The 21,513-nt window shown below is 43.7% G+C and overlaps 1 protein-coding gene across 1 annotated transcript; it reads left to right on the top strand.

Annotated features, from left to right (window-relative positions):
* The first annotated feature begins 411 nt into the window (after positions 1-411).
* Positions 412-9,071, top strand: SULT6B1 (sulfotransferase family 6B member 1). The gene is given in 10 exon segments (XM_075089315.1): positions 412-487; positions 1,200-1,305; positions 4,733-4,845; positions 5,104-5,170; positions 5,173-5,192; positions 6,184-6,225; positions 6,227-6,311; positions 6,955-7,049; positions 7,337-7,493; positions 8,392-9,071. Coding segments are annotated over 10 exon segments (837 nt in total). The 5' UTR covers positions 412-466; the 3' UTR covers positions 8,523-9,071.
* The last annotated feature ends 12,442 nt before the right edge of the window (positions 9,072-21,513 follow it).

Genomic DNA, 21,513 nt, shown 5'->3' with positions numbered 1-21,513 from the left:
GCCGCGGCTGCGCCTTCCTCCGTCTCGCCTCCAGGCGGTCCCGTAATGGCGGTGCGGCGGCCCCTGCTGAGCCGCTCACCGGGGCTCTGCTAACCTGCAGGCGGGGGCCGCTGCTTAGCACAGCCGTGGCGCTGGGTGCGGGTGGCGGCCCTGGGCGGTCCCTTCTGGCTGCGGGTCCGACCGGCCACGGCTTCCCCGGCTGCCCGGGGAGCCCGCTGTCCTCGCCCGGCTGGCTCAGCGGCTGGCTGGCACCGTGTGCGCCCAGCGCAGCTCAGGCCGGGCCCGGCCTTGCTGCCCTGTGCCGGGGCCCTTGAGCCGGTACCCGCCGTTAGGCGAGGGGTGGGCCGGCGCTTCGGCACGGCTGGCCCGCTGCGGCCGGTGGAGGGGCTGGTGGAGGGGTTCCCTGCTTGGGGAAGGGCTGGGCACGTAAGGCTCGTGGCCCTTGAAAAGGGGTCCCAGTTCTGCCATGAGGATGTTGAAAAAAACTGTGCCGTGCAAGATCTCAGTATTTATTTGTCTTTGTAACACGCGAAAGGGCATTTGTGCGGACTAGCTCCCACGGGGGGGGGTTGTTCAGAACTTAAAATGGCAGCATCCCTTCCCTCTCAGTATCGTCCTGTTTTATGGCTTTGATTTTATTGCTTTCTATTACTTACTATCTATTTCTCTTAACTCATAACGTGGGGCTGACTTTATTGCCAAAGTAAAACCTCCTGGGATTTTTCTTATTAGGACTTCCTTTTCTTTGTGAGATTATTTTTTTCCTATTAATGTTAGGTAGGATTAGGTAGAGTATCTTGCTGCTTGTTCTTAGGGGGAGATTCATTTTCCAATTTTGTTTTCCCTGGTGGCTGAGCTTGCAAATGTTAACCTGCTGTCAGTGGGATTTCTTACTGAAGTAATTTCTGCTCTGTAGATTGTAAGTGGACAGGATCAAACCAGCTTCCATTTCCAGAAAGGTGGGAAGGGAGGAGACGGAAGCATATCAAATTCAGGGGAGGGCAGAAGTAATGCCAAGGATTTCCTCTCCACCACTTAAAAGCGTCTATTTAAAGGCACTTACTGCATTAGACTAACAGTTTTGCATCCCAAAGGTGCTAAACATGACTGAGGATAAAAAAGCCTTTGTTGATAAGATAGATAAAGCATTGGCAAAGTCTGAAGGGCTTACCTTGAAGGATCTGCTGTTCTCCTATCAGGGGACCCCCTATCCTGTCACGGTGTGCAGTGTGGAAACGTTCCAAGCCCTGAAGAACCTGGAAGCCAGAAGAGATGATGTGGTGCTGGTGTCCTACCCCAAATGTGGTGAATACATTGTAAATTGCTTGCTGTAGGCTACAGTACTGTAACTAATTAGCTGACACAATAGGAAGGAAACCCAGCTGTCTGTGGTTGTATGTTGTGTGAGGATATTGGGCATGTCTACTACAATCAGAGGCAGCAGGTTTTTGTCGTGCTTTATCTTAATTAAGCAGTCTGTTGCACTGCTTTTTAGTATGCTTTATGTTTCTAAAGAAGTTTTAGTCTTCAAAGATTTTTTTTGGCTGAAGAAGTGAGATTAAAGTACATAGGTTTTTTTATATATCAGTGGGACACGACAACTCTGACGGTATGATAAACTATTCTGTAAAGCTTATTAGTAATTTAATGTAGTGTACAAAAGCAATAAAGTTATGCGTTAGACTTTAAGGTGTAGAAAGTGACAGAATATTTATTTGCAAAATTATAAGCTGTTTCTTGGTATTATTCAGTGTCAACATTGTTTGTTACTGCAAAATGGTATTGACTAAGACATACTAGAAGTCTAGATCTTTTAGCCAGAGGTTTGCAGAAAGGAGGAAGGGTGCAACAGGAGCAGTGAAAAAACCCCCAGCCAACCAACTAGTTGATTTTGACCAGTTTTAGTAAATGTCAGTTGCAACATGAATGCTTACATGGAAGGGATGGGTTTTGCTATTCTAGGAAATGCTGTGCAAGTATATGTTTCTTCTTTGAGACTCAAGCAGCAGACGCTTAGGGTTGTCAGAGAAAATGTGGGTCCAGGAAAGGATTTCATTTTACTAGCATGGTAGTGGATGCGGTCAAGCTGGGTTCTGTGCAGAGAGTTCTAGGTCATGATCTCATTCAGCAGAAAGAAGTCCCATTGGTTGGCGAGTTCTGATCTGGAAAGAAACTCTGATGTATTTAGGGGCTTAAGAAGTATGCCTGTAGTGTTTAGGGTGAACTTGTAGCAGCTGTGAGATGGGACGCTGAACCAGGAGAAAGAGAGGGCAAATACAAAAGGAGGGAGCTGGCACAGAATGTGAAACATGCATCTCTGTTTTAAGGAACCTGTAATTCCATTGGGTTTGGGTTCCACAGAGTTCTGCTGCACTCTATAGATACCTAAAAGGTCATTGTTATAACTTGGCACTGGCTTTGATCTCTCATGAAGTTTGGAAGAGTTCAGGCATGGAGTCATGCTGCTGATTGCCTCTCAGGTTTAGGAACTCAGTAAACCTCTCCTGCTCAGGAAAGAGATCTCACACTTCATATTGGGCAGCTTGTGGTAGGTCAGCAGGGCAAAATTTTACCAAGGACCACTGCCAGTTTTTCAGTAGGAGGGGGAGTACACAGCAACCTGTGGTTTGCCGGGGAATGCAGCACCCTGTTACCCGCAGGCACTGCTTGAAAGGCATGTACGGGAGGCTGCATGGAAAAAATGGGAAAGCAGGAGGGAGAGGAAATGCTGCATTTGTGTAGTGCCACATAGTTACAATCTGCAGGTAAATCTGTCATTTTCTCCCATTTGGATGTTTGCTGTTCTACTCTTAAACAGTGCTGAATAGATTTCTTGTCCTAATTTCCTATAGCTTGCAGAGTAGTGGTGGGAGGGGGAAAGGCAAGAGAGGAGGATAAGGAATGAAAAGATTATCTGCCCCAGATTTCTGGTTTGAAACCACAAATTGCTGGACTCCTTTTTGTGCCTTGATGTGACACTTGGACCCACCAAGCCATAATGTCACCAGGTAGTAATAAAAATCTCTCTGCAGGCCTTTTTCCCTCTTGGACCAAGGGAGCCTGGTGTCTGGCTTCCTCTGCCAGCTTCTCAGGTGTTTTCCATGCACGGCTCAAACTCTGGCATTTGCCAGGTTTAAATGATCATGAACATGCCTGATGAAGGACTTGCATTGAGGCCCTTCGAAAGCTTTGTCTCTCAAAGCTTTAACATTGTCCTCATTCCTTTTACTAATTAAGTATTATGAAGGCTAAGTTACAGTAAAGTCTCACTATATAAAAGGTTTCCCCCCAACTCAGGTGTGCACGGTGGAGAGGAAAACTGATGCAGAGAACTGTTGATGAGGTAGGGATGAAGGATGATGGAGCTCCAGGATGCAGTACTTCCCAGGGCTGGGTTGCATGGTTCAGAAGCCAGCAGGGGATTTAGAGACTAGAAACTTTAGGATTCTCAATTGTAGCTTTTTGCTGAAATACAATTTTTATTTGTGCACGTGCAGTTAATACTGAACAGATGGGGTCATGGATTTGGAGACACTTAATGGTCTTGGTTGTGGTCTGTACGTAAATGCGAGAGTGATATAAATGATGCACATCATACAACGTCTTATAAATATGATATTGGGTGGTAGATAAATGTAATATATCTATTATAAGACGTTGTATGATGTGCACACATTGTACACACATTACTGTATAAATGATGTGTATCAGCTGCTTCCATCCAGCATCCTGAGGCACTTTATATAACAGGGTGGAAGTTATTCCTTTCTGGCAATAACTTTCCACTGAAAGCACGAGGTTAAAGCTGTTTGCATTGTGTGTTCCCTGTTAGTGCCTCTGGCAGCTGCGTTCCCAGGGGACTCGCAGCATGCAGGAGGCGGTGGCAGCTCCACAGCTCCATCTCCATGGGCCCCGTGGGAAGCCTTCTAAGCGCCTCCCCACAAGGATGCAGGGAGGGTGCTGCCGGCCAAGGTGAACATGCTGTTCCCTCATTCTGTCCTGCCGGCAATCCGCAGAGCATCAGTGGAGCAAATGATTCCTAGAAACCCTGGGGAAGCAGGCACCATGGTGCAGCTCCAGGAGCTGGCCACAGGCTCACGCTGGAACAGGATGCGGCATGGGGGAGGCTTTGCTGCAAGATCCCTTCCAAAGGGTGAGGGGTGGGGAGGGATGCAGGTGTCCAGTGGGTAACAGCTCTTCTAGGACTTGTTCTGGCATGCGCTTTATGGAGACAGCAACAGGCATAACTGAGGACAAGCACTGGCAGTGACATTGAAGAGATGACTCCGTTTCAACCTTGACCCAGGGCAGTAGAGAGAGGCAGATGCTTTCCTCAGCAGAATGAGCAAAGCTCCTTGCTCATTCCTTCCTTCTCCTATCCTGACCCTTCCCAGGTGTTTCTCTGCAGAAGATGGGAAAGCTCCTCTTATTGTCTTGTCACTGGCTGTTTTATGAATGTATTAGAAAGATGTGAAGTGCATCGTTGAGTCAGTTCTGCCACCAGTGCTTTCCACATACCAATTATAAGTGAGCCAAAATGGTCACAGTTAAGCTGTTGAGGTTCTCATTAAGATAAAACATTATTTTGTTTATAATCATTTGAGAACTTTAGTGTTATTTGTCATCAGTATAATAGACAGTCATCTAAATTAAGCCATGTAATGGGAAGGCTCTGAGATCTTCTATAAACCTCTGATATGTTTTCTTTTGTTCTCTGGGTTTCTTGGTGCAGGTGTGAACTGGCTTATCCAGATTTTAAGTGATTTGATATTTACAACTCTCCATAGTAAACTTGTAGGCACAGAACTACTATTTATTGAATGTGGAGATCCAGATAAGTATCAGGTTAGTGAAAAGGAACTATTGAACCACTTAAAGTATGTTGTTTTCTCCCTCCTGCGCTCCCCTCCCCCCACCAAAGTTATTAAAATGAAGTCATGCAGCAAGTAAAGATATTGCTCCTGAGAGGAGGGGAAAAAAGATAATCTTTGATGACTTAATACTGTTTGATTAGGGGCTGTTTCACCCAGGCGACTCTCACAGGTCACTGCTGCACCCATGTAACAAACCTGTTCTTACTTACGGTTCTGTTTATTTCTAAAGAGGATGAAGCAGATTCCATCTCCAAGGGTTTTGGCAACACACCTGAATTATGATTGCCTCCCCAAGTCAATTTCAAGAACAAAGCCAAGGTGGGATTTCTTATTTTCCCGAGAGCAAGCCTCATCTCTCCGACAATACCGTCATGCGAGAGTAGTTTTGGGGCCACATCCTTTTCATGCACCTAAGCAGGTGGCACTGGGGAAAGCAGCTTGGAGACAGTGGGAAGGTGGGCTGGCTTAGCACCCTCAACAATTTACAGCAGCTTTAGGGGTGTTGTAGTTGACATAAACAAGAACAGGTCTAGAGGCTGTTGCAGTGCTCAGAAATGGGTGGCGTGTCAGGCTTTCATTTTTTTATGCTATTCTTTTCTATGCGCAACCGTGGTGGGAATGCATGCGGCAGCAGTGTCTCTGGGGCATTGGCTGTCTCCTTGCAAAGAGTCACACTGTTAAAACTTTAATATTTCTGGTACTCAGTCACTGAACAATGGTGGATGCATAGCACTTGGGGGATATACCACAGATGAAAGAAATAATTGGTTAAGGGATGGGGATTTTTTCCATGTTTCACTGGTATTTTCTCCTGTATGAGACAGGAAAAAATATAACATGTATAACAATAAAAGAGTGTGTATGGTGTGTTTTCAGGAGTGTTTACACTTCTCTGAGGATTACAGTCTCTTAGGATTTCAAGAACATTATTACCATGCTTTGAAAAATGGGAGATGATTGTAACAGCTGCAGTTTCCTGAAGGAGAATTGAACAGAGCTTTTCCTAGCAGGAGACTGGCAAATGGTTCCTTAAAATTTCCCAGTCTTAGGTAGTTATGAGACAATGACAATATTACAGGTTTTCCAGTTGCTTCTTTCTTCAAATGCTTTATGACATAAGCAAATCTTGGAAGTGGTAACAAGGTCTTTATTATGATCACATTATAAATTTGTTCTCCATGCCTTAACTAATAAAATATTTTATAGCCCCTGGTATGTTATTGGCTGCAGAATGTTTGCTTATGCTCCCATTTTGGTTGCTAGGGGAAAAAAGTGATCTCAAATCGTTGACCTCTTTCTCCCACTCCAGATACTAGTGCTGTTTCGAAACCCTAAAGATACAGCTGTTTCATTTTTTCCATTTCCACAACAACGTGCCAAGTGTCCCCAGTTACAGCTCCTGAGATGAGTTCTTCTCAGAGTTCGTGAATGGGAAAGGTATTGTTATAATTACTGAATGTAGCTGAAGAAGCAACAGAAAAAAATATTTAAAAACAGCTAAGTGGGGCCAGTGGGAAAACAGCTGTGTCATAATGAGTTTACTGATGGCCATACGTCATGATAAAGGAGGCAGCTGAATGCCAGAATGGGGAGAATGTCCAAAAGATGCTTTGCTTCTGGGTATTTTGCTCTTCCAGGCAAGGGCAAAGGAGTTGCGTGGCAGCTTGACAATGGCATCAGGTCAGAATTCTGCCACTTAGTGATGCTACAGATCTGAAGTGGTAATGAAATGACAGTTTCTCCCTTTACTGTTTCTGCATGAGGCCAAACACCTCATTAGCAACCCACATTTTAGATTTAGACTGATATCTGGCTTTGGCTTTTAAGAGTTGTTTAAATGACAATATAGTAGCAGGGGGGAAGTGAAATTCATATTCCTGTGTGGAAACCATTTACCTACAGAAGTCCAGAGGAGGCCTCTGTCACTTTGTTATACAGTACGGTACCACAGAAAGGACAGGCTGTTTGTTTGTATTGATGTAACTGATAGGCAACAGAAGGCGATTCTTCAGTCAGAGAGAAATAAGTACCCAGTAAGAAAAGAAGGTCACACTGATGCTTTTTTTGATCTCCTTTGCAGTCGTCTGGGGATCCTATTTTGATCACGCAGTCACCTGGAACAAACACATTGAGGATGAGAGTACTATGATCATAATATATGAGGACCTGAAGGAGGTAAAGCAGATGCTGTGTACTGACAGGCAAATGCATCTGAGCCCATTCCTTGAAATCCGCTGAAATTAACAGCAAAAGGCACAGGTTTCTGAAAGAGCAAAATCAAGTTGATTTTAGTGACAAGTTGAGCCTGGCTATACAGAAGCCGAGCTCCAGTGAAATGCAGAAAACATACTGTGAGGAAAACATATATTGTTAATAGATGATGGCAGTGCACATCCTGAGTGGGTAACTCCTTTTTCACAGGAAGCATGTTGCATGTCTCCCTTTCACTGTATTGCTTTCAGAATTTGACTGCCAGTGTAAAGCAGATAGCGGAATTCTTTGGATTCTCCCCAACAGCAGAGCAGATCCAGTCCATTGCAGAGAGGGCCACTTTCCAGGCAGTGAAATACAAGGCACAAGAGACCCATGGTGCTGTTGGCTCAATTCTTTTCCGCAAAGGTAAATTTGTTTGTATTTTGTCAGGGTGGTAAATGGCAGCACTGCATCTTGGGCAGACAGGTATTTGGATCAGTAGATGGTTAATCTTCCTGTATAATTTTCAAGATTGGGAGTTGTTTAAGAAACACTTGATTGTGATCCAGGTCACTGTCACTTGATTTTGTCACAAGGGCCAATACCATTCGGTAAAGCCCTGTATAATGTGATTAGCAGAAGTGCCCTACAAGTAGCACACCCTTCAGTCATGGTATGCAGTAAGCACTGTTTAAAGCAAAGAAGAGTTTTATTTTGGCTTCTGTGAGTACTGGGAATAGCCTGGCACTTGGTCTTCAGCGTGCCTCCATGGATTATTCTTCTTGGGTTTTCTAAATAACCCTTGTGACTACCTAAGAACCTCAGTCAACGCTTGGAATCCAGAAACTCCATAGACTGAGCTGTATCATTTAGCCATGGATCAAGCTAGGGCTGTAGACTCAGACAACCTCAGACTATGGGCTTTCCAAAATCTAGATTAAAGGTAGACTACAGTTTAGGACAGTGTCTGGTTGCAGTGCACAAAGCTCTTGCAGTTAAAAGACACATCTTTGAACTTTCTGCATTGGTTTCACAGCTACTGGTCATCTTTTATAGTCTTCTGCAGCTGTTCAAGACACATGCCAAAGCTATGAAGGCAGACCAGTAGCTTCCTATGTTGGCTTTATGTTCACATTCTATTGAGAACACCAAATATATGCTCTTATGTTTGCCTTATTCTTGGGTCAAAGATTCTTTTCTTGCGGGGTGAAAAAGAATATGGATTATCCTGAAATATGAGAGGGGCAAGGTATTGTTTTCTTTTAAATTATACTCCTTGGTCCTTACAGTCAGGGGTAATATTTTACTTTTCTTTGTATTCTAGGTGTTGTTGGAGACTGGAAAAATCTTTTCACTAAAGCTTAGAACCAGGAAATGGATGCCAAATCCAAAGAGTGCTTAGGAGGAACTAAGCTGGGAGTGAAGTTAAAATACGATGTGTACTGCAAGGCCTGAACCTCCTTTAGAGGAAAAACTCATGTCCAGGCTGCTTTTCACTCACTTTTATGACATAAAACAGAAACCAGGACGATATCTGATTTTAAAATTTTGAAAACCCATGCAATTTGCAAACCTGTTTCTGCTGTCTTAACTTACACAAGCAAACCTTGCTCATACAGTTACTATCATTGACTTCACTGGATTCTCTTAAATGACCTGTAGTTTTGCCTCACTGGGTTTTTAACACTGATTTTTTTAGCTATGATTTCATGTTATGTGGTAAAATCCTGTGTGGAATATATATGCAGTAGTTAAACCTGCTGAAATCACTGGAAATGTATTTGGTGTGTTGGAAGTGATATTCTGAGATTTTTTTTATAACAATGATGAAGTGCCATTTTGATTCTAAATTTCTTAATTCATAAGATTCATATGTGATTTTAATTTCTTAGTTCATTGTGTAAAATGAAATTTCAAAAGGTCCTGTTGTAGTTGTCTTTTGCCACTTCCTGTGTGCTGATAAACGTGTGAAAAAAGTAAAGGAACTCAGTGGTGGAAATTTTCTCCCCCTTGTGGCAATAATATTCTTCTTTCCTTTGGTAGTGTGAGATCTCATCCTGAGCCATTGAAGGAATTTGCCTGGACAGAACTTGTTCATGGAGTTTGGAGTCCCCCTCCTGGTGGTGGCTTGCTTTGTTGCTTAACCTCAACATAGGGTTACCCATGGGAGAAATTGGAAACACATATTGAGAATACCTGGTTTTGTCCACGTGGTTGTCAGGAGTCCTGAGCACCCACCCTGCTTTGGATGTTGAGGGAGCACATGAAGGAGCTCCTGGCTGGGCAGGACTGGGAGGAAGTAACTTTGTAATGGTATCAAGGCAGGGGGATTGGTAACCATCTGGTTGAGTTGTTTGCAAGAAGGGACTTTTTAGATGTAAGAGAAGGAAGTGTGTGACCTGTATAACTCTGGAAATGGAACCTTTGCCTGGGTTGTCTGGGTTTGCCTGGGTTACTTTATGCCTGAGAGTAGTACATATAATTTCAGAGCCTGGATGTGGATTTTTTCTGGACTTCTGTCTGAGAGCTTTGAAGTGCCACTGTCAAGAACAGAATGACTCTCCTTTGGTGGTGCCAGAAGACCAGTGTGCACAAGATGGTTAAATATTGAATGGTCTCATAAAGGACTGTCTTTACAGGGTGCAGTTTTCCCTTGTGAGGCTGATTAAATACCAGTCTTTGACAACTGGTTGTTTTCTGCACCAGAGGCATTCCTTTATCTCAGAAGAGAAGGAATACTAAGCAAAAAGTACTCAGAGGAGGAATATGTGGATAATGGGCACGCAGTTGCTTGATGGATCCAGTAGGGGATGTTAACATCTTTCTCCTCAGTTTGTCAGCTCTAAGTAATAATTGTCCTAAGTGTGGTAAATGACTTGGCAGGAGGACTGTATGTTACAGATATATTGGGTAAAGAATGTACCTTAGCCAGGCTGAAAACTCAGGTATTGGGTACTTGAGGTGTTGACACTCTGAGACCTCCTGCCGCACACTTTGTTAGCTGATGGTAAACACAAACTCCCAGTCACTCAATGCTAATCAGAATCCCTTTTGAGAAGTGTGCCAGTGACAGGAAAATGATTAATACAGATCAACTTCAGTGCATGGTTAGGAATGTCCTGTCATTTTGTAGTCAGGTCTCCACAAAATCTTGTTTTGTTTGTCTTTCCTGGTGTATCCCCCCCTTAATTTTCTTCTCCTGTTCTAGCTGTATTTGCTGTAGTAATTAAAACTGCACACAGCTCACTGACGGTGCAAAAAACCCTCCAGCTGTTGGTCCTGTGTTGACTAGCTAAGATTCCCAAAGACTGGCATTCATGTGGTGGGAAGAAAGGATCAATGTGAATTTGCTTTCAAAATTAACGGCTGTAATAATGGCCATTTAAAATAAGTAAACCAAAAGTGAGGTACCAGTGAGGATTGGAGAGCAAAATAGAAGACACAAAGCCAAACTATCAGAATGAAGTTAGTTTATACCAACCAAATGAAAGTTTCGGGTCACTAAAGCTACCTCGAGCAAATCTGAGGTTCCCTATAAGCTTTACATAGGCACTGGAAACAGCAGCAGCATTCCTTGGACGTTCACCTCAGCTGTACCTGCTGCAGCAGTAGGCCAAGATCATTGTTAAGCAATTAATAAAAGGAAGTTCAAAAGGCTTTGGTTGAGGATAATGCTGAAACAGAGCACTACTTCCTAGTAAAGTGGGTTGCCTGAAGTGCTAATAGATCAGTAATAGCCAGCCTGTTCACTTAAACTGCCGTGTTTCTCAGTTTAAGATTACAATGAAGTAATTACAATGAGTATTCCTTTCTCAGGATGCTAAATAGGCCACTCTTAAATTTTTACACCCTTTGACCAGCAAGGTTATTTGAGCTGAGGTGGTTTAGCTTCTGAGGGAATGTTTTGTAGGTGACATCTTAAAATTCCTTCAGTCTGATCTGCACATGCTTCTCAGCACATATTCACATACTCAGCTAGTGGTAAGCAGTAAAGAACATTGAGCGTAAGACTACTGAGTGTGAGGGGTGACTGGTTTTTTTGCAGATTTCTGTGCATGTAGGTTTGGTTCTGTTAAAAATGATGTGGTGGGGTAACAGGGAAGAAAGCTAGCCGTAACATCACTGGAGAAAGGGAGAAGTTGTACCTTCCTCAAGCACTTAAGCACGTTCAGGATGGAAAAGCACTCTGAAATGCCTTGAGGTGGTGGCATTGAAGGTCAAATCCAGTAGCCCACAAAGGTTGCAGCTATCGACAGCAGCTAAACTAAACAAAAGATTAAAACCCAACAGAAAAATTAAACTCCTCATTGTGGAAAATCACCAGTCATATATGTATTTTAGCCATACATGTAAGGGAGCAATTTTGGATATATATTTTCCATTTCTATATTTTATACTTTATATGTGTTTCCCCTTTTATACTTTTTATTAAAGTACTCAGCAGTAAAACTTCAAATAGTATTTTTGACACACAACATTTAAGGAATATGTTGGATCATTCCGCTTCTAAAGAAGAGGGTTGTTTTTTTTCACTCCCTGACCACAGTTTTGATTTAATTTTTTTCTGTATTTGTGACCACTTCACACTTCCCATTTTCCAGCAGTTGTAGGTATTCATGATGTCCACATTTATGGTAACTGGGAAATGCTGCTCTATTAGTACTTTTTGTCACCTCCATTTCCCTTATGAGCTGTTCAGTAACAATCATAAGGCAGGAAAGCATATTAAAATGATATTGAAAAAGAGAAACTGGAGTTCTTCTCGGAAAAAGAGAAGCATAAATGTATCTTTCGTATGCAAGGGATGCCTCCCTTGTGTGTGTTCAGGTTGTCAATAACCCAACCAAAAAGGAAAAGGATTCTGGTAATGAATTATAATAAAAGTAAAATGGGATCAAAGCAGACAGAACTGAGCTCAATTTTCTCATTTACAAAATGCAAGCATTTCATATTGCAGCATTATGCAGTACATTAATTGGAAAGATAATTAATGTTGAATTACAGTAGAAGTGCTGTCAAAGTGCAGGGCACATATGACATCCAGAGGAACATCAAATGATTTTTTTCTGAGAGGAGACTGGCTATTAGAAAGGATGCCAAATGGGTTTATAATGAAGGGGGACGTGAACCACAGTCATGGCAATCTTGTTATGACAGCAAATGCCTGGAATTGTATTATAATTTTTTTTTTTTAGAGTCCTAACACTTTGATCTGAATTTTGTTTGAATTATCACCTCTGGTGGGGATTAGCACCTTCTGTTTCACTCTTAACACTGCAGAGCTTGGCAATGTACACTGGAAGTATTGACATGAGACTGGTCAGTGATAGTTACAGATGTTAGTATTGTCGGGATTGATGCAAAGGAGAGAAGTAGAGAACAACATTATGAATGACAGCATACTGTGTCAGTGCTGTGTCTGCATTGTGAGAGCACTCTGCTAAAATGTTATTTACATTCAGGTGTTTATGGTCATGGATACAATTGTCCTGTATTGCTGTCACGCTTTGTAATACTTGTAGATTGGATAATATGGAGTATTAGCCGATAAAATATTCAGTTTGCATCTGAATGGAAAGTTTTTCATATGATCGTTTGGCTTCTGCAAAAACTTCAGAGGCTTGAGGAAGACAGAAAATCAGTCTTTGCTCAAAAAGCGAGGCAGTCAGGAAATGAAAGGAGATTGGGAGGCTGCTGTCTTGGGAGGCTTGTGTACTTGTGAATAATATAAGCTTATTGACATATGCTTGTGGGGTCTCCACCAAGTTCCCTACTGTTTTGCATTTCACAAGCCAATGAAACTGGTTTCATTACTACAACACTCATTAGCGTTTCCCCAGCAGGTAAATAAGTCAGTTTCATTATTGTGTATTTGTGATATATCTGTAGGCAATGTATTTGTATTCAGAGGAAAAAATTAAATACAAGATAATCTTAAGCATTAACCATGTCCGAAAAATGTAAAAAAACCCAACAAGAAACCCCATGAAAATGGAGGACTTCTTCCCTCTTCATTCCTTTTCTGCAGGCACAGAGAGTGATTAGAATAAGTTCTGCAGATGACGGGGCTGGTCTCTTTCATTCTGTGAGCAAGTATTTATGCTGTTTACGATTTTCATTTTTTTGTCTGGTATCCCAGCACAATCCACCCTTCTTCATTTTTCTTCTTTTTGTTTGCTTCTTCCCCCCACCCCTGGCAAGCCACTCTGTCTTCGCTTGCAACGTGTAAGCTTCTGGACACCCATCCGCCTTTCTTGCTGCTGTGGTACCAGAGGCACAGCCAGCCATTTATGCATCACCATAGAAAAGTTACCTTAATGTTGTTGTGCTGACAAAATATAAATAGAAGCTTTATGCACTGAGGCCGCAAGGTGGTGAGACCTTATGACAGCAGTGGAGCTGGGGCACGGCCTGGTGGAGGCTGCCTCGGTCGAGGCAGCATTAAGTAGTCTGCCTGTTAAACAGGGCGGCCCTGCCTCAGGATGGGACGTTAGCTGGAGAAGGACAAGGAGCAGCAGTGGCGGCTAGGCTTTGCTGCACCTCAGTCCCCCCAAAATCATGTGGGGATGCCTGGTGGCGTCATGTCAGACACGAGCCCGCCTGGGGCCCTCCCACGCTGAGGGGAGGCTGTGGAAGGAAAACACCTCTTGTCTCACCTCAGGAGCAGTGGGAAAGCGGGATTTTCCATGGCTGCCACAGCCCAAAGGCCTGGGGCTCTCTCGCCACAGGTGTTTTCTTTCTCGGGTTGTCCAGTGCTACACAGCCTACTTTTAAAGGTGAGAGGAGTTGTTCTCCTGCGCCTGAAAAATACAGTTCAGCTCTCAGACCAGGCTGGGACAGATACATGGGGGAGTCAGTTCCCCTTCTGGTGACGGAGAGAACTCTTGTGCCAGCCTGCCTTCGGTGAGCAGCGTTTGCAGGGTGGTGGTAAACACAGTCCCCCCCCCACGCTGTCTAAATCCTGACCTCGTGAGGATTTTCTAGCAGTAAAGCCTGGCTGTGATCTTACCAGAGAGAAAGAACATGGCGTGGGAGGATGAGGAGGAATGGGAGCACGCAAAACAACTGAGCATGGAAAGGAGAGTGGCTCTGAAGGCCATGTGTGTTTGATGAGTGTGTCCCCAATACTGCTGGAGGTTATAATTCAAAGCACAAAGCCTCGGGAAAGCCACCCGCACGGTGATGCCGGTGGGAAGTGTGCATGCGCTGAAGACCCTCAGTAGAGCAACAAATGTGTCCGAGCGCAGGGGTTTGCTCACGTCTCCCGTTGTACCGTGGAGCACAGTATTCATGGTGGAGGAGTAAACAGGGCAATAAACAATCTGCTGCTGTTATCAAATGTCAATGTCTCTGTGGCACTTAATTGCTTTTGCAGGCCATTTTATGCCTCTCCAGCCCCTGTGCCCTGACTATTGCCATTTTAAATAAGCAATCTAAAGCACAAGAGGCAAAAGTGTGTATTTTATACATGGGTGATTTCAAAGTTTCTGTGCAGTGGAGGACAGGCCCTCTAGGGCTATCTTGTGTTGCATTTTTCACTGCCAGTGTTTTGAATGGTTTATGATACAGGGCTGTACAAGTGCTTTGTCCACAAATGAATTGTGTGCTGAAAGCCCAAGGGCACTGAAAGAGATGAAAAATGCATTAATATATAAAGACAACTATGTAATGGAGTAGCATAAGTATCATTATTAACTGCTGTAAATACAAAGCTGTTTGCTGGCATGACAGACCCTCCAGAATAGCAATAACAGAAGTAGCCTGAGTTTGCTTCAGAAGGAAAACTGCTCAAAGTCCAGAAATAAGTCAAAATCACTGAGGGTAACAGGAAGACGCGAGATGGTGTTTGCTCAGGTACAGTGATGCTGCAGCCTTTCAGCAGCACAGAGCAGAGGTGGATGCTAATGTACCAAGGAAATATCAAAGGAATCAATACGGAGAATCACGTTCATTCAGTAAGGAGCGGTTCAGCTGGAAAGAGGGAAATCAAACCAAAACCCGCATCTCATTGCAAAAGAATGTGTATGTGAGTACAGAATGAATTGAAACTAAAGAAACCAAAAGTTAGGCCGAGATCCCTTTGGGCAAATTGAGCTCCTCTTGCCACAGATTACATTTACACTCCTTTACATCAATGTACATGAAGTCCTGTCTTAAGATATGGAGACCTCCAGGACTGAATCCTGGTCGCTGCCTCCATGATGTGGCTGTGGCAGCATGCCTCTCCCCTGTGGGTCTTGCTGCACCCTTAGCTGCCCTCCCCTGAGGCAATACCAGGCGTGGTGTCCTAGGCATGGGAGCTACTGAGACGCTACAGCAATTTTATGGTGAGCTTAAGGAGAGGAAAGGAGCTTGGAAAGAAATGCACTGAATGGTTTTTTGTGTGGTTTGCCCATAGAGATGATGGCCAGGCAGGAGTCATCTCTAGCCTGGGAGCTGTGTAGCTGTATTACTGCAGTCCCAAGGACTGAGGTTAACAAGGGGTACAGGCCAAGTTTACTGGCTAACAGAGTCATTGGGCTACTTGCACAGTGTGCCTCTAAAAGGTGGCGTAGACATTGACAAAAAAGGATCTGAGAAAAGGTTTGCATACATAAAATGAGATGTGTTTATTTAAAATAGCACTGCGAGTCATTTGCCAGAGGGGCTGTTTTGAAGGAAAAGTGCGTACTAATTGCTGGAAGCTAAAGGGAGAGGTAGGTGCCAAAGCTGAAGAAGTGCCTTCAGGCTCTGCATTCCAGCTCCTGGTCTCTGCTTGCCACTGGGGAGGGGCAAGGTGGGTTTTCAGATGTGCTACATTTTGCTATGTCTTTTGCAGTGATGCCTGCCCTCCTTCTGCCCCTCCCATTCAGCATGGCCGGCACAATGAGCCTTGTCCTTGGGTGCTTGACTTCTCCTCATTCACTGTACAGTGGATATCAACGTGCCAAGCTGGGCTGCTTGGTTTATAGATTTGCTGCTCTCAAGTGGCTCTCCTCAAGGGGACTGTCAGAGCAAGTGTCATTTGTTTAGGTCTTTGGTTAGAACAAGCGGCTCTCCATAGCAAATAGCTCTTGTGTGCTTACTCCTTGAGGGGGCTGTAGTTATGGCCCTCCCCAAGGAAGCTGCCCTGACTGATGAAGAGAGTGTATTTGCTTGCACTGACAAGCTTGTGCGTTATTCTCTGGGCTCTGGAGGGCGTATGCCAGCTCTGAGATCTCTTTGCTACTTTTTGGTGCTGTCACAGTCTTTCCATACTGCTTCTGTTCTCTCCAAAAGCCCAGATTGGCTAAATTTCTCAATGACCACGAAAGAACAAGCATTTGGGATGTAACGGCACAACCTCTACCAGTGCCTGTGAAGTGGACCTAATGGGTCTCCAGTCTGGTGGTACTTTTTAATCTGTCTAGCCAGAGCCGCCTTTAGGCAAGTGGTGGATTGAAGATGGGTGCTGCCAGGTGCCCCTTCTGTGGTTAAGGAAGCCAGGGCATCCTTGGTGTCTATAGTATGAAGGTGGCAGAGATACTAGGTGGTGTCATGCTCTTCTGCTATGCTGCTGGCGATGGTGGGCTGCTTCGCCCTGCCCAGGTGGTAGGGAGATGGCAGTAAGTATATGGGACACAGTGGCAGTGCTTCAGCCCGCATGACTGTGCCAGGAGGAGCAGCCATTCCCCCACTGCTGCTGAATGTGGCGGGACCCAGACCTGTGTGCTGAGCCCAAGTGCAGCCCCTCTGAGCAACACCAGTGCTCAGCAGCGTAACCCAGAGGAAAGCCAAGTCCTGCAGCATGGATACAACAGGCTTGAGTAATCCAGTGTCCTAACCTTGAGCCAAATCGTGGCCCAGTGGCCAAACGCAATGTTAGTGTATCCCAAGGTGAACATGGGGTGTAAATGCATGGTGCCATGGGGCTGCTCATGGGCGTACTGCACACGCCTAAGTGGCTGCAATTTTGGTGCACTGGAAGAGTAAAGCAGTGAATGAGTTTGTTTCAGGGGTGGTCTGGAAAATGGTGGCTGTTATTTGCATATTTAAATATTGATACATGAACTCAGTAATCTTTAATGGTAAAACTGAGTGTAATTTGATTGTGTTCTGGGGTGATTATATATAAATCACTTCCTTTTAGAAATGGTTGTTTAGAATTAAATGAAATATATTGCTGGTGTTCACAGACTTCTGCTAACTTATATGAACATAATAGTTAGCTGGCATTTAATTATGTGTGTAGCAAATCCAAAGCAATACAAGGTTTTATAAGGATAATTGGTAAGTTGACATGTAGGTGGTTGCTCTAAATGGCTTCATAGCATTTAGAAGGACGAAAGAAATTGCACATAAATAATAGGTTATTAGAAATAAATGGGTATGCAATTATTCATAGCATCAGAAATGGACAATTCAGCTCACAATGGAATTCTTCAGAACACTACAGCTACAGTATTTGCATAAAATAACATCTGAAATTTGCAGTTGGCTTTGTTTCCCATTTAGAATGTCTTATGTAATTACTACAGCAGTCCCCTTTTGAAGAAATCCATTATAATTTGAATTAAGTTAATTCTGATGATGTGAATAATTGGCCATGTATTCAGTAAAATGGATTTGGTTTTTTGGCCCCTTAAATATGAATGAACCACCTTACAGGGATACATGCTTGACATCTTTGCAGCCATCTTTTTCTGGTTTAGCCTATGAAGTTTTTGCATAAGAGTGTCATACAATTAATTCTCTAATTAGGAGCTAATTTGGAGATGGGGACAAAGGTTAGACCTATATTTACCTTTGGAGAGCGTAGCTGGATGGTGGGGATTGTTACAGCAAAAAAACCCCTTACTTTTTCCTTTGAACCATAAATATTTTCTGAAATTAAATAAAAGTGAAGAGCACTGCCACATTCTGCTCACGGATAAATGCTCTCCTTAGAAGCAGCTGCTGTCGTGGCATCGGCATCAGTCTATTGGGGATGAGTTTGACCTTTTAAGTGCTCTCTCCCATGTGTACTGGAAAATGCCCCATGTCCCTTTCTATTGAGGGGAACAGGAGGGAATTCATATTGTGCTCTTGTTTTGTGCCGTGGGAACACAGTCAGGTTGCTGAGGGGCTGGCACTGGTTTAGTCAGTAAGTATTAGTTTTGTTCTATCTGTTCAGTTACCAGGTTTGGTCAAAAGCAATATATTAAAAGACCAAACAAAATGCCCTTCAGCAAAGCCTGGCATGGTCCTGTCCTGTAAATGTCAGATTACTGTTGGTATTGTGACAACCCATTTCCCTGTGCAGAGTGAAAACAAAAAGCCCAATATATTTTCACACCATTACAGGGGAGAGATGCCAAATTACAGAGAAAATCCTGAGGAACAATGAAGTCTCCTTAGTTGTATGTAATTTTTTCACTTGTCGTCTCAAGGCAATAGTCCTGGGAATGAAACTGTCAGCATATAGGTACTGTCAGTGGTTACAGGATACAAGGAACGTACTGGAGTTAGTTGTGCTTTACACTGCTTTCCCATAAATATTGGCTCGGGTTCCTTCAAGTAGATCCCCAGGGGATTTCGATGTCTCAGTGCCCTGAGGTCAGACATTGACTCCTCTCCTCTCTGATCCCCCCACATCCCAAAACAAAAATGCAGCAGGGACTGGCCTTCTCTGCTTGTTTAACTGGGGTGATGATGCCAGTGTCCCCTTTCTGTCTTTATGGAACAGCCTTATGGTGAGATCATACTCCTAGGTTTAATTTCTTCTGCAGCTGGAGGGGTCAAACCCAGGCCTCCCAAGACAGAACAAAAGTGCCAAGTTGTAGGCTGCTGTGAGATAAGAGGACTTCAGTCACTCTCCTGTGGAAGCTGTTGCACTTAGCTTAAAACAATCAAAATTAATTGGGCAAGACAGAGGGAACATAACATTGACTGGGCCAATGTACATGCTGTTGAGAGATGGGAGGTGAGGGGCTGAAACTAAAGAAGGGAGGGAAATGGCTAGTCTCTTGTATTCTGCAATAGTACATTAATCGCTGAACTCTGCGTTGTGCTGTATTTCTCAAACAGAAGTGGCTGCTGCTGTGTCTGGTGCAGAGAGCAGTCCCACGGGTGCACGTCAGGCAGGCACGCAAAGCCAGAAGTCCTCAGGGAGGCTGGGGAATGTCCATCTGCTGCTTCTGGCAGGTTTAGATGTGGGAGAATGAAAATATATGGACATACGGGCATGAAAACAATACAATCCCCAGGTCAAATGGAAATTTCTGCTCTCAGAGTAACCCTCATCTGGGCAAACTCCTCTGCCTGTCTGTCCTACACTCACTGGATATGAGAGCAGTACCCTGTCTCCATCACCTCCATGTGTCTCAGGACAAGCAACAGGACTGCTGGGAAATGAAAGGCAAAGAAGGGAGGCTGGAGCAGTTTGAAAAAGAGAAGTTTCTGACAGATGAATGTTGGGAAAAGGTAGCTGAGGGTTGCTAAAAAATTCTGTACAACCCACTGTTCTGCTGGTACCTTTTTGTCCAGCTGCCCTCCTGCATTTTTCAGCCTCCAGTGTAACTTGCCTATGCTGTATCCTAACCCTTATCTGAAGATACCCATTCTGGCATATGTAAGACTGCACTGCTGCCTTGTCCCACCTGCTCTGTGTCAGCATGGACACACCTAAAGCAGCACAGAAAATATAGGAAAAGGGGTGGCTTGTTTGCTTTTGATGGTAGTTTTCTACTGGTGCCTAGAAGGAGAACAGGTGGCTAATCTCCAGTTTGCAGTGTCATTTCTAGCCTGTGCTGTCTCTGCAGCTCTTCTGGAGAGAAGAGATTAAAGAGCTTCAAGATATGCCAGCATTACATGGAAATCTTGGCATGCCACAGCCCTGGAAACGTCAGTGTCACAGTTCTTGGCTTCTAAAGTGTCTTTCTTGTTCCCACTGTTGTTTCCAGGGAATGTATTCAGCAGCACAAGCCCCACTTGCCTCTGATCCTCTAGGGAAGGCCTGCTGAAGAGGTGAGCCTAATGTTGCAACCTGCAGGTGTCGAAGACTTGTAAATCTCCTTAGGCCAGCTAATTCAGAAGGGAAAACTAAAGGGAGCAACAAGACGGAGAAGAGGAGAAGGAGACAGCAGGTAAGAGAACAAAATGGGGTTGTGATGGTGGCTGTGAGTTAAAAGTGTAGAAAAAAAAGTCAGGGGTATCAGCACTTTATAATCATACTGTATAAGACTTCCTGTCACCCTAAGCAACGTGTTGTTCCTAGACTCTGTGTGTGTATTCAAGCATATCTGTATACTAGTGTAGTTACTGCTGGTTTTACACAAAAGTACATTAAGAAACAATTTGTGCAGGATTATTACTCTTGTGAACTTCTCATTATCAGCCCTACTAATCCCAAAACAAAAGCTGAAACTGTTGTAGTTACTATTTATTGACCGGCTAAATAACAGTCTGTCTCCAGTACTGAGTTTACTGATTTTTTCAGTTTTACTGCTAATGAAATTTGACAACATCTTAGTTGTAGGGGGATTTTAGGATTTATATTGATGTTGAAAGATTGGTGCTAAGAATTAGCTAATTATATTTTACAACTTTCCACTATGAATTCTAATTCTGCTTGCATAGAAGGATGAACCTAGTTTGCCCAGAGTGTTCATTCTGAATGAAAAGTAAATTATTTTTACCTTTTCCTGATAAATACTTCTATTGATTTCTCTACTACTTAAGGCCCTGCTTTAAGATTAAGCACTTGCTTAAATCGATCCCTATTCAGAAAGACATGTGAGAGCAGGCTTATTTTTAAGTTTCTCTGTAGACCACATGGGACTTCTTACTGCATTATGAGACTGTTCGGGTTAAGTCCCTTAGTCATGGTCTTACTGTTCATCCACCACTCGCCTTGATCTCAAATGATGATAAAACACTCCCTCCAGATAAGTGAGTGGTTCTAAGGTGGGTTAGCCCCAAAGTCGTCCAGGAAATTGTTGCAGATTAAAGATGAGACCGCCTTTTCTTGTCACTCTGGCTCTGGGCTCCTTTGTCCCTGAGGGCTATAGCTGTTCTGCTGGGTTCAGGGTGGAAGTGGTCACTGCTGCTCATAGCCCACTGATGGCCTTCCACAGTAGGATGATGGCCACAGGTTTGTTGCCGAGGACTGCCTCTTGTTCCTGGCAATATCGCATTAAAATGTTGTATGTTCTGCATGGAAGGCATTGCTGAGCAATTGAAATAAAGTGATACCATTAGTTTTCAAAAGCATAATCTGCCTGTGATTTAATATTACCTGAATTATAATGCCCTGGATCCCTAATTAGGAAAGGCATGCAAATGTTGAATTTTTTAAAATGTGGGTATATCTATATCGGGGATTGGTCTGTCCTGTTTCAGGTAATGTAACCAGCTGAGAAATGTAGATTCAGAGTTTTAACCATGCTCATTCTAACAAAGCATGTTTGTAGTTAGGATTCAGATTTGGGCCCCTGTTCGTCAAGAGCCA

This window comes from Phalacrocorax aristotelis, chromosome 3, assembly GCF_949628215.1.
Source record: "Phalacrocorax aristotelis chromosome 3, bGulAri2.1, whole genome shotgun sequence".
Taxonomy (NCBI): domain Eukaryota; kingdom Metazoa; phylum Chordata; class Aves; order Suliformes; family Phalacrocoracidae; genus Phalacrocorax; species Phalacrocorax aristotelis.
The sequence above is the reverse complement of the archived record's forward strand: the minus strand, read 5'-3'. Positions and strand labels throughout refer to the sequence as shown.